General features: G+C 47.7%; 1 protein-coding gene across 11 annotated transcripts in view; it reads right to left on the reverse strand.

Moving 5' to 3' along the window:
• RAP1GAP2 (RAP1 GTPase activating protein 2) overlaps nucleotides 1-13,533 on the reverse strand; it is a 189,093-nt gene that overhangs the window by 40,413 nt on the left and 135,147 nt on the right. For 9 of the 11 annotated variants that reach the window (XM_083714485.1, XM_083714491.1, XM_083714487.1 and 6 more), the window contains 2 exons: nucleotides 3,909-3,944; nucleotides 2,583-2,627 (listed from right to left, as the gene is read on the reverse strand). In XM_083714485.1, the coding sequence (XP_083570611.1) occupies nucleotides 2,583-2,627; nucleotides 3,909-3,944 (81 nt within the window). Of the gene's footprint in view, nucleotides 1-2,582; nucleotides 2,628-3,908; nucleotides 3,945-5,547; nucleotides 5,726-13,533 lie in introns of those variants that run through there. The other 2 variants (XM_083714494.1, XM_083714493.1) reach the window with 2 other exon arrangements.

The raw sequence follows: 13,533 nt of genomic DNA on the forward strand, positions 1-13,533 counted from the left end.
TCTCACACACAGGTGACACACTTTGGCTACTGATATGAACATAGACATATGGGCAGAGACATATTTTGCTGTAAGCTTGCAGTTGGACTCTGTCAAATGCAGAAAGAACAAGATATTCAGGCGTTGCTCAGACTGAGAAACTAAGCCTGGAACAGTAGTTAGCCTGTCATTTCTTTACGTATATACTCCTGTGGTTTAAACCACAGAGCCTAGGACTTGCTGATCAGAATGTCAGTGGTTCTAATCCCCACAACGGGGTGAGCTCCCGTTGTTCAGTCCCAGCTCCTGCCCACCTAGCAGTTCGAAAGCATGTCAAAGTGCAAGTAGATAAATAGGTACTGCTCTGGTGGGAAGGTAAACGCCGTTTCTGTGTGCTGCTCTGGTTCGCCAGAAGTGGCTTAGTCATGCTGGCCACATGACCCGGAAGCTGTACACCGGCTCCCTCGGCCAATAAAGTGAGATGAGCGCCCCAACCCCAGAGTCAGCCACAACTGGACCTAATGGTCAGGTGTCCCTTTACCTTTACCTTTATACTCCTTACATGCCAGAATGGTTACAAGCCTGACACCACTTATAAAATCCATTCATTAATAAAATGCACCATAAAACAATTGAATCAAATCATTAAAACCACACATATTTAAATGTTCAATAAAACAATCCCATTTTTTTAAATAAACAAAATAAAACCAACTAACAAGGCAGTTAAAACAGCAATTAAAAGTTGGATCAAGATGCTCACCCTAAACAGGGGCATCTTCAAGAGTTGGCGGGAGGCCAATACTGATTGGGGATGCTCGTATTTAAGCCGGAAGGACTTTCTGCACTACTGGTACCACAAGGGAACAAAGCTGCGTCATCTCAAATCAATGCACATCAAGCCATGGCAAAACTAGCTTGGTTCCGCTTGCTGATCTTAATGTGCTTAGTGGACAGTGGAGGGGAAGTTAGCTTTTCAGGTGATTTGGCCCAGAGTGGTTTAGGGTTTTATATGTAAGTAGCAGGACCTTAAAACTGGCTCAGTGTGTAACAGGCAGCCAGTGAAGATCCCTTATATGCCCAGTAAGGAGCACCACTCACACCCTGTGCATGGTACGTGTGCCATAGAGCCAGCCAGCCCCTAATTGGTTCCTTGGGTCACCTGGTCTGGTTGGGGCAATGAGCCCAATACTCTCTCTCAGCAGTTACATGGTTGGTGCTGCTGCACATCGAAAAGATCAGGCCAATTAAGTCATTCAGCCTGAAAGCTGGGAGTAAAGGCAAGCAAGTCCCTGCTGCCACAACCCCCAGTTTCAGCCATGAACACTTGTTCTGATCCAACAGGCCTCTTGAGCTCTTAGGGAGCTGAGAGATTCTAGCTGGGATTACATGGACAAGTCAGACCTCTTGAATGCTGTGGGAGGTTTTGCTTTTGGAAAGCGAGTGTGCAGTTGGTTTTTCTGTTTCCTATTTGTAAATAAACTATATAGACGCAAAAAAAGCAAAATAAGAGCTATTGCTTATATTAAAGTTTATGTAACTGAATGTTATCAAATTTACATTTGAATCAATATAGATTTCTTTTTAAATGCAGTGCGATTGCTATTATAAATTATACAACGTTTAATCTCCAGTGTTTACTCGGCCCAAGGAAACTGTTTGTGTCTACTGCTCAGAAATAAGTCTCACCGAATAAACATGAGGCTTCTTCCTAGGTGTGAATAGCAGGGGTGAGGAACCTCTGGTCCATGGGTCTAATCAGACCCAGCACAGATACAATTTTGGGCCCTGGTGCTGTTTCCCCAGAAGCACGCCCACCTGCCACACTTTGGATGCCATATTTGGGCAGCTAGGGACATGACTGCCAGCAAGCCTTAAAGTGGGCTCCTGGTTGTTCCTTGACAAGGGAGGCTTGCTGCCACTGCTGATCAGCTGATTGACTGGGGAGATGGTTGGAATCGACTGTGCTATGAAATCCCCAATCAGGAACTCCATAGTACCATTGATCCTCACCAAAATGCAGCACCAGTCAGCTCACCAAGGAAGACAGTACGCCAAAGCGCCATGTGTTCGAATCCTGCTTGGATCAGCTTGGATCCACGTTTACAGCACAGCTTGACCCCAAGCCACACTACAAAGGAAAAATGGGACACCTGATGTCATGGTGATGTCAGGTGATCAATATGCAGGCAGCACCACCTACCCATTGAAGTGGCCCACAGTGGGGCTAGGGCATGGGGAGGCAAACTAAGGACTGGGGGCTGGATCCAGCCCAATCGCCTTCTAAATCCGGCCCACGAACAGTCCGGGAATCAGCATGTTTTTACATGAGTAGAACGTGTCCTTTTATTTAAAATGCATCTCTGGGTTATTTGTGGGGAATAGGAATTATTCATTTCCCCCAAAAAAATATAGTCCAGCCCCCCACTCCCAAGTTTGCTGACCCCTGGGCTAGGATCTGCCTGTTGGATTTCATCCTGTAGAGGAACTGAGGAGAAGTGAGAAGCGCTTTACATTATGAACCACCTTGTCCGAGCAAAGATATAATCTGTTCCTAGGCATTGAAAAGGAGACCCACGTTTGGACCTTGTCCTGAAACTGACCTTATTTTTCTGGCTTCCACTTCTCTGTTCCTCTAATTTTGGCCCCTGTTTGTAGAAAAACATGACATGAAGTTTGTTTAGTTACTTTGGGATACATGCCAGAGGTCTTGAGTGCATGTTTCTGGTTAAAATTTGCAACACAGAACTTCTTACTAGTCTAGTTTATTTGGTCAAATGGGACATTGGCCCACCAAGCTCAGTCTGCCCTCAGCCAGCCCCACTTGCCTGTCTTCTTACCTAAAATCAGCCCAGAAGGTGGTGGCCTTGCCTGTCAACTTCCTCCACCTTAGTCTCAGTTTTGCCCTGGGATAACTCAGAAGAGAGGAGGAGGATGGAGACAATGCTAGAATGAGTTGGTTCTGCCTGCCATTGGCTCTGGTCCCACCTGTCTTCTGCCCCACTAGTTGCCAGTGGGCACCAGCCACCACTGTCATAGGGCCCACAGACATTTCTCAGCTCCATTCCCCACTTTCAATATTGGGATGTGGGGCAGTGGCAGAGCTGTAACAAACAGCAGCAGCATCCTCATTGCAAATGGCCCCGTGGGAACAATGGGATGCTGTGAAGCAGCTTTCATTCAAAATTATGGCTGTCTCCACTGGTCACTGAGGACAGCCATATATCTACTTTAAGTTAGCAAGGATGACCATCATTTCACCAATCTTCCTCCCCAGGAACACTTTTGGAGACCATGTCTTAGAAAAGTGGAGTCTATGTACATGCACTTTCTCCCCCCCCCCCCTCTGCTGGGGTGTGTGTGCATATCTGGGGGCAGGAGAGAGAAAAGGCTGTATGGCAGCCTTTCTCAACCTGTGGGTCCCCAGATGTTGTTGGACTACAACTCCCATCACCCCTAGCTAGCATGGCCAGAGCTCAGGGATGATGGGAGTTGTAGTCCAACAACATCTGGGGACCCACAGGTTGACAACCACTTCTCTAGGGGGTAGAGTGCCCACAGCCCTCATTCAAAAATCAAAATATGCCCATAGACCTATAAAGGTTGAGAGCCCCTGGGGTAGCATAACTCCCATTTGGTGATTCTGCTGGGTTGCTGCTTGTATTTCTTGCAGCCTGATTTATTGGCAAGGCATTTATTTTCAAGCTGAAGAAAGACAGGATGCAATCCTCTGCCACTTCATCTCTATCAGATCAACCACTGTACACATATTTTCAGAAACATGAGACATTGTTCCCAGTCACCAAAGATCACAAACATCTTTTGCACCCACACCCTGCTCCAAAGTAGCCTGCCACAATTATGTTGAAAACACGCATGCACAGTTGCAAAGAGGAACAAGTTCTGGGCAGAACTGACATGCCACATACCTGCATTTTTTCCAGCATTTCAAAGAACTCTGCAGACTGGGGGAGACAAAGAAAAGAAAGAAAGAAGTGAAGCTAAAAGTCAACACCTTATGACAACTGCAATCAGATCATTTATTGCACTCACTGCTTCCAATTCGGAGAGATTTGAATAATGAAGCCCTAAATGGCTTGGGACCTTGATGCCAGAAGGAAGATCTCCTCCTCCTGGAATTACCTGAAACTTAAGGTCATCCACAGAGGCAGATCTCTGAGTTTCCTTAGTCTCAAGCTCAGAGTGCCATGAGGGACAGGGCTTCTTCTGTGGTGGCCCCCTAGCTATTGAATACTCTGCCAGGGAAGCTCGCCTGACACCAGCCTAAGACTTAAGCCTTCTTGCTTAAATCCCTCTGGCCAGTGGTTTTAGTTACTGTATTTGGTGGTAGTGTTTAGCTCCTGAGTTTTCTCTTGCATCTTACTGTGCATTTACTTTTTTGTATTTGGGCTTTACACCAGGTTCTAAGATTCATGCTGGATTTTTACAGACATTATTCTTAGGCTTTTAACTGCAATGCATGATGCCCAGAAAACGTGTTTGTGGGGGGGGGGGCCAACAAGTAAATAGACATGCACAGAAAAGTCCAGGTTTTTATATTGATTCTCCATCGTTCATTGATTGCAAACCGAAATCCTCTGGAGGGGGCAACGCTTCTGAACACCATCTGCTGAGAACTGCAGCTGGAGAGAATGCAGCTGAACTTGTGTCCTTCTTGCAGGGTTCCCATTGGTGCATCTGGTTAGCCACTGTGAGAACAGAGCACTGGATTCCTGCATTGCAAGGGGTGGACTAGATGACCCTTGGAGTACCGTCAAATCCTTTGATTCTATGACTAGGTGGCTGATGCCCTCATTCAGGAGAACTCTTCTCATGTTCTTATGATGTTCTAGTGTTAAATGTCAACCACTACTATATACCCAGAAGTCCCCACTTCATTCTGCTGGTTCAACCCAGCTTATATCTTGATGACTCTGTGAAAACTTGCCCCTGTTTGAAAACCCATTGTTGAGCTCAAAACACTGGATGGCGAGGGAACCCTTATTGATATAACATATTGACACCCGCTTTTCTTCATTAGAGGTCCAGGCAGTTTTCAAAACAGTAAAATGATTTTTTATATATATTAAAAAAAAGCTGTATATAGAAGGAAGTAGCCAGCAATACAAGCCAGCAATAAAACAATTTAAAAGGAATGGAAGTTAGAAAAACACACAACCCAATGAAATATAATAAAAGGCACCGTGAAAAAACAGAGTCAGAAGGGTTATATACAATTATAGTTATAGCTGAGCCAAATGTTCTTAGAAGACCTTTTTTCTCAGAAAATGTCAGCCCCTTTGTTTCTTTGCAGGATTATATCACTTTGAAGCATTATACCAAAATATTACCCGGCGTTTTGGGAAGCAGTTACCATGTCTCCCCCAACACACTCAGCTGTGGAATAACCCTAGGTCTGGGGCATTCATTTAATTTCAATGTAATGTCCAGGGTTGCAGTAGGGCTGGGGCAATGGAGGCAGGGCCCAGGCCTCAGAGGAGGAGCCAGGAGGGAACCTCCATTGCAATCAACATCCTCCCCAGTCTATGGTTAGAGCCTGTGCCTCACCCTTCTGGAAAATCTGAGGAAGCACCTGGTCATCCTCCTGTACAAAAAACATGAGACAGTGAAGAGGCAGGTCTTAGAATTTAGGTAGGCTCAGTTGCAGACAACTGCCATGCAGCCCCTCCATTCCTGGAAAGGCCTTGATCCATAGCTAACTCTATCCACCTGCTGCCAAGTGAGGAATGAGACTGCAACGCCCCCTCTGTCGGCCTCCCTGATTCCAGCCGCCATTGGCTCCTCCCCGCCCAGAACTCCCCTCCCCCTGTGATGAAACAATGCTCCTCTTCTTTCCGTTCCTCCCATTGCTCTGCTCTTCTGTGTAGGACAGAAGTGGGGAGGTGAATCCACCTGGTGGGCCAGGTCATTACCTTCCACCCACGCCCCCGCACAAGCCAGGTTTGACAGGTGGGCGGGGCTACCCAGCTGCCAGTTACCTGACGTCACCATGACAGCAGCTGACATGGCGCTTTGAATTGCCTGGGCTTTGCAAGCCCCGACAACCAGCTGTTTGTCGGGGCTTGCAACGGAGCCAGGCAGGTAGCTTTCACAGTGGATCTTTGCAGGTAGTGCTGATCAGTTGACTGGTGGTAACTGCCAAACCCCCTTTGACCCTGTTAGGTTGTTTTATCTGCACCACAGCTGAAATCACATAGGGCTAGTAGGTGTGCCTTGGCAAAACATGCTCTCACAAGTCAAATGAAGAGGACTTGTGGGTTGAATAAAGCCCACAGGCCAGAAGTCATGGACCAGTTTGATGCAGGTGAATGGTGGTAGGAACCAGCTGGGGAACCACCAAGGGAAGAAAGCTCAGAGCCCGGGGAGTGGTGGTGAGACGACGATGAATGGTAAGAGGGAGCAGATTGGGAAGATGAGGTGTTGGAAGCTGAAGGGGTAATGGGACTTAGTGAGCAGCTAACCGTAACCCTAGCTCCCCTCCTCCCTGGTCTCCCAGAAGCAGAAGAGGCAGGAAGTGGGAAGAACAAAGACAGGCATTCAGGTGCCTGATTCCTTGGGGGGGGGGACCCTAGAGAGGACACATGGACTGCGGGGAGGCAGGGACCATAATTCTTGGAAACTGATCCATTGGTCAAGACCTACCAGGGCTGAGTTCCTGTGCTCACTGGGCCTAACATTAGTCTGTTCTGGCTAATAAAGAGTTAACTCCAACATGCATGGTGTGATTTACTGCTGGCTTGCTCCAGAGCTTCACCACCAGCCTTCCCTAACCTGAAATCCTGGAGAGCCACTGTCAGAGTAGAGGATACTAGGCTAGATGACCTGATAGACGCCAGTTTCCCAAGGCTTCAGATTCAACACTGGCATCTTCAACTAGGTGATGGGATTGGAGTGCACCTCTGCTTGAGGCTTTGGAGAACTGCTGCCAGTGGTGGAAACTCTGTTGCTGAACCTCAACACTCATCATGCTTGACCACTGGCTCTGCTGAGTAGTGCTGAAGAGAGCTGGAGTCCAAATAGACAATGCTGGCCTGGTGGAAGGAAGACTCCTTTCTTGTTCAGCAGCAGCTTGGGCTCAATGTCCTGGGGTAGCTCAACCGGTAGAGCATGAGACTCTTAATCTCAGGGTTGTGGGGTCAAGCCCCATGTTGGTCAAAAAATTCCTGAATTGCAGGGGGTTGGATAAGGTGACCATGCCCCCAATGACCCCTTCCAACTCTACAATTCCATGAGGTTGCACAGAGATGGGGATGAAGCTCACCTTAGCACTAAGTATCCTGCACCGGCAAAGGAAAGGCAAGCTCAGGAAGCAAAAGAGGGGTGTGGTAGCCCCCCAAAATTGTGCCCGATAACATAAAGCAAAGTGACAATCAGGCTGGAAAATAAAAGCCAGAGCAAAGGCAGATGCAGACCATTAAGTTAATTAGTGGCAAGGTTCCAGCAGAGCTCGCCCAACCAAACTCGATTACTGTATCGCTTTTTGAATTTTCCAGTCATTTGCAAGGTCATCTCCTTCGTCTAGTAACAGCCCAGTAATTCAATTGCAGGTTTATTTTCTCAGGAAACTGCCCTCCTTTAAAAAAACAAAATAAAGAGCCTATCCAGCTGCTCTGGGAGTCCTTGTCAAATATTGGGACACTCCTAATAAACAAACACGGCTTTTCTTTCCAAAGATGGTACAGAGTACCAAAGAGAAGTCTGTCTTGTCTTTCCTCATCTCCGCCCTCCTGACATCTTTTGATCAAACCTTTGTTTGCTCTCAAGAGAGATCTAAGTTCCTTTACTCCTTTAAGCCAGATAATGGAAAGTACTTCTTCACGCAGCACATAATTCAACTATGGAACTCACCGCCACAGCAGGCAGTGATGGCCACCAACTTGGAAGGCTTTAAAAGACTAATTCATGGTCTGGTTTGTCAGGGTCCTTCCTAAAATGTCAGTGCCTTCTGCATGTTCTCCCGTCTTCAGTGCTGATGCTTGCATGGACCCTGATAAACCACACTGCAATAAAGTAATCGTGATGTTAAACACTGCAATAAAGCAACCTTGATATTAAACATTGTAATAAAGCAATCTTGATGTGGTCTCATGTGCGATTGCATCAAGATTTCTTGCTCTTTGTATTATATCACTACAGTGGTACCTCGGGTTAAGAACTTAATTCGTTCTGGAGGTCTGTTCTTAACCTGAAACTGTTCTTAACCTGAAGCACCACTTTAGCTAATGGGGCCTCCTGCTGCCGCTGCGCCGCCACTGCACGATTTCTGTTCTCATCCTGAAGCAAAGTTCTTAACCCGAGGTACTATTTCTGGGTTAGTGGAGTCTGTAACCTGAAGTGTCTGTAACCTGAAGCATATGTAACCTGAAGAGTATGTAACCTGAGGTACCACTGTATTCTGGTGACAAGAAACTACAGAAACAAATTACTGTTTTCATTGTTTCATTCTGACCCTTAAATCATTGTAACCCACCCCATGACCTCCTGGCGAAGGACAGGAAACAACAACAAACGTTAAAAATCACATATTATCGGATTTCAAAATCAAGTCAGCCATTTAAAAATATACATTATAAAATTGAATTGCATCTCAAAATACATGTCAGATTTGCATATATGGGTAGGCTGCTGGGGGGGGGCTGTTCTTAGAAGGCTTTGAAAATTGTACAGCAGAGGTGCCTGCATAATATCAATAGGCAAGGAGTTCCAGAGGTGCTGTCATGGTGGAGGACTGATTCCTCAGAAGTGTGGAATGAATGGGAAACAAAGAAGACTAAGTTGTGGGATAGCTTAGTCGGTAGAGCATGCGACTTAATCTCAGGGTTGTGGGTTCAAATCCTCACATTGGGCAAAAGTTTCCTGCACTATAGGGGGTTGGACTAAATGATGCTTGTGGTCCCTTTCCAACTCTACAGTGCTAAGACTCCAATATCCACTTCCACACATGAGCTTGGCAGGCTGTGCCAGCATCCCTGAAATTACCGTATTTTTCTCTCTATAGGACGCACCCAACCATAGGACGCACCTTGTTTTTGAGGATAAGAACAAGAGAAAAAAAATCTCCCCCTCTCTGCTCAGTGCCCCTTCAGCGAAGCGGCAGGAGAAATGGAACCCCTTCCATTTCTCCTGCCGCTTCGCTGAAGGGGAGCTGCGCAGAGAGGGGGAGATTTTTTTTTCTTGTTCTCCCCCTCTAAAACAAGGTGTGTTCAAGGTGCGTTCAGTCGCCTTCAGTGAAGGCAACCCGAAGCCTCCGGAGCGCAACGGAACTTCCTGCTGTGCTCCTAAGGCTTCGGGTTCCTTTTGCTGAAGCGGGGAGAGCAAGACTCTCCTGGCTTCAGCGAAAGGAACCTGAAGCCTCCGGGACACAGTGGGAACTCGCGCTGCGCTCTGAAGGCTTCAGGTGGCTATCCCTGAAGCCTGGAGAACAAGAGGGGTCGGTGCGCACCCCTCCAGGCTTCAGCGAAAGCAACGTGAAGCCTCCGGAGCGCAGAGGTAGTGCTCCCTCTGCGCTTCGGAGGCTCCGCGTTGCTATCGCTGAAGCCAAGGACCCTGCATTCGCTCCATAGGACACACACACACTTCCCCTTAATTTTTGGAGAGCAAAAAGTGCGTCCTATAGAGCGAAAAATACGGTACTCTGCTGCAAACCTAAGATGTGACCCTTTGAGATTCCTGCTTCTGAAGTTCAGCGGTAGGGCATCAGCATGCAGAAATCTCCAGGGAGGGCCAGGAGACATTCCCTGCCCGAAACCCTGGAGAGCTGCTGCCAGTCCGTGTAGAAAACACTGAGCTAAATGGACCAATGGGTCTGACTCATTATAAGGTGGTTTCCTATGTTCCTAAGGTTCAGCTGAGACAAAAGTGTGCCTGTTAGGACTTATCAGCATGGAGCAGCTGGTGGCGTTACCACCATTTCGCAGCCAGAAAGATGCGGCAGCTTGCCAGAGCACGTGTGGCACGGCCAGTGCCTTCCAAGTTACCGTACATCCCTTGAGCCCTGCTTGAAGCCAGAAATCCCGTCCCTGATAAGCAATCTCTGCCCCTAACAGGCCAGACTGGTCTCTCTGATTAATACAAACAACAAACTAGGCAGACAACGAAAGCTGGGGAAGCTGAATCTAGCATAAGTGCCACCCTCCATTTCCATACTTGCCAGTCTCAGGGAGCCAAGTGCAACAGTACTGTAGAAACCATAGAAGCGTAGAGTTGGAAGGGACCCTGAGGATCATCTAGTCCCACCCCCTGCAATGCAGGAATATGCAGCCGTCCCATACGGGGATCGAACCTGCAACCTTGGCATTATCACATTCTAGCAAGGTGGCTCCTCCATCCATGCAGCCCTATCTTCAGGTAGGGCTGGAAGAGAACGCTTTCTGAAATCCCAGAGAACCACTTCCATCCTGGGTGGACAATACTGAGCTAGGTGGAAGAGTGGTCTGACTTAATAATAATAATAATAATAATAATAATAATAATAATAATAATAATTTTATTTGTATCCCGCCCTCCCCGGCCAAAGCCGGGCTCAGAGCGGCTAACAATAAGTAAAAATAGCATAGTGTACATAAACTCACACAGTCAATTAATTAAAATACATTCTAAAATCAATTCAGAATCAAATTAATGGCAACCATTTGGGTTAGAGTTCTATGAGGATTACAGAAGGAGAGAGGGGGTCAAACTGTGCCTTGGCCAAAGGCCTGGTGGAACAGCTCTGTCTTGCAGGCCCTGCAGGAAAGATGTCAAGTCCCGCAGGGCCCTAGTCTCTTGTGACAGAGCGTTCCACTAGATCGAGGCCATGGCCAAAAAAGCCCTGGCTCTTGTCAAGGCCAGCCTAACCTCCTTGTGGCCCGGGATCTCCAAGATGTAGTTATTTGAAGACCGAATTGATGCTTTTGAGTAATGGTGCTGGAGGAGACTCAAGAGTCCCATGGACTGCAAGAAGATCAAACCTATCCATTCTTAAGGAAATCGGCCCTGAGTGCTCACTGGAGGGACAGATCCTGAAGCTCAGGCTCCAATACTTTGGCCACCTCATGAGAAGAGAAGACTCCCTGGAAAAGACCCTGGTGTTGGGAAAGATGGAGGGCACAAGGAGAAGGGGACGACAGAGGACGAGATGGTTGGGCAGTGTTCTCAAAGCTACCAACATGAGTTTGACCAAACTGCAGGAGGCAGTGGAAGACAGGAGTGCCTGGTGTGCTCTGGTCTATTGGGTCATGAAGAGTCAGACACGACTAAATGACTAAACAACAACAAGGTCTTCCGCGGGACATACCAAGAGAGGTGGTTTCCCATGTTCCTTCTCTCCCTCTCCCTCTCCCCCACTCACATATCTAGCCAACCATTCACTCACTTTTGTTTAGAGGAACACAATGGGGAACATTGGCTCAGCATTCCTTGCAAGCTGCTCCAACAAGCTCAGCCCTTGCACACCTTGTTGCCTCCAGAGTCAACCTTCTTGATCTAAGAAATCTCACTGAAGATGACATGGGTGAGAACAATGCCAGGAGGGTGGGAGGGAGAAGAGCAGTGTAATTAAGCTGCCATGCCTGCCACTCAGACTCAGAGGAGCTGTCAGCTCTGCCTTTCTAGTCTGACAAGAGTTCCGACTTTTCGTTGTACTGCAATAGCATCTCATTACATGCCTCTGCAGGGTTATGAATGGGGTCTGCCAGCTGTTTTGTGAATGCAGCAAACTGTGTGTTACATCAGGCCAGAGTTAGGGCCATCTTGTCTATTCTGATCGGCAGTGATTCTCCAACACCTTAAGGCAGAAGGCTTTCCACCTGCTGCCTGCTTCTTTTAACTGGAGATGTCAGAAATTGAACCTGGGACCTTCTCGTTTATTTTGAAGAGTTGTACCTTCCAATCGGGGACGCGGGTGGCGCTGTGGGTTAAACCACAGAGCCTAGAACTTGCTGATCAAAAGGTCGGCAGTTCGAATCCCCACAACAGGGTGAGCTCCCATTGCTCAGTCCCTGCTCCTGCCAACCTAGCAGTTCGAAAGCATGCCAAGTGCAAGTAGATAAATAGGTACCGCTCCAGCAAGAAGGTAAACGGCATTTCGTGCGCAGCTCTGGTTCGCCAGAAGCGGCTTAGTCATGCTGCCCACATGACCCAGAAGCTGTACGCCGGCTCCCTTGGCCAATAAAGCAAGATGAGCACCTCAAACCTAGAGTCGGCCACGACTGGACCTAATGGTCAGGGGGCCCTTTACCTCCCAATCAAAGGATTCTCAAGTCAACTTATAGGCAGCAGGCAATACTACAATAGAAACCTCAACATTCTCTCTCTCTCTCTGTCTCTGTCTCTGTCTCTGTCTCTGTCTCTGTCTCTGTCTCTGTCTCTGTCTCTGTCTCTGTCTTAGAGCTTTGTTGATAGACGCAGACCCTCCAAGTGTCCCTACTTTCCAGGGACAGTCCTGAATTTACAGAAGCCATCCTTGTTTCTGATGAGTTGTCCCACTTTTCCTTAGGGCAGCCCTATTTTCATCTGAGAAATGTTGGAGGGTATGAAGCTATCCTATCCCTGAGCCAAGGAGATAACTAACCACACAACCTTTAGAAGACATATGAAGGCAGCCCTGTAGAGGGAAGTTTTTTCAAATGGGTAATGTTTTATTATGTTTATATATATGTTGGGAGCCACCCAGAATGTCTGGGACAACCCAGTTAGATGGGTGGGGAATTATTATTATTATTATTTTTATTATTATTATTATTATATCAGACGTCCCTATTCTCACTGGAGAAATGTTGGAGGGTATGTAGACAGGGCCAGAGCAGTGATGTCTGGTGCCCACTGGGACTGGTAGAGCAGAAGTCAGGGAGGTCAACAGAAAGTGGAGCCCGAGGCTATGACAGGCAGAGCCAGCTGATTCTAGTTTCGTCCCTATCCCCTTCCTCCCTGCTGAGTTCTGCAAGGGCAAGATTGAGACTAAAGAGAAAGAAGGAAGTGACAGCCAAGGGTGGCCTTCTGGACTGGTTAAAAGGCAGCAGATGGGCTTGGAGGAAATAAGACTGCTGTTGGTGGGACAGCACCCCATCTGCCCCAACGTGCCAGCTTCTGCTGGCAGGCTATACAAGAAAACGCCCAACACTCACTCACCCATTTGCATGCATGGCCCAAATGCCCTTAGATCTCCAGCTGATGGAAGGGGACAGAGCTTGCTGCCTTTTGGTCCTGCAGTCCCAGCCCAGTCAGCAGCTGGAGATGAGTCTCTGACAATGGGACAGGGGAAACCCACCCCCTAAAGCTGCTCTTTCACTGGCCAATGGAAGTGGCTGTGCTGGTTTTCCCCTTGCCATGACATTCTTCCTGGGAAGCAGAGGGCGCAACTCTCCAGCTGATGGCAAGGGCAAGAGTGTGCATCTCTAGCAGGCAAAGTATCTTTGGGTTGTTCCACCACTGAGCTATGGTTCCTCCTCAACTAGCATGCCTTGCTAGAAATGTCGCTCTCTAATGCACCCTTAAGAAGATCAAACCTATCCATTCTTAAGGAAATCAGCCCTGAGTGCTCACTGGAAAGACAGA

Source organism: Podarcis gaigeae (genome assembly GCF_964106915.1).
Source record: "Podarcis gaigeae genome assembly, chromosome: 15".
In the NCBI taxonomy this organism is placed as follows: Eukaryota; Metazoa; Chordata; class Lepidosauria; order Squamata; family Lacertidae; genus Podarcis; species Podarcis gaigeae.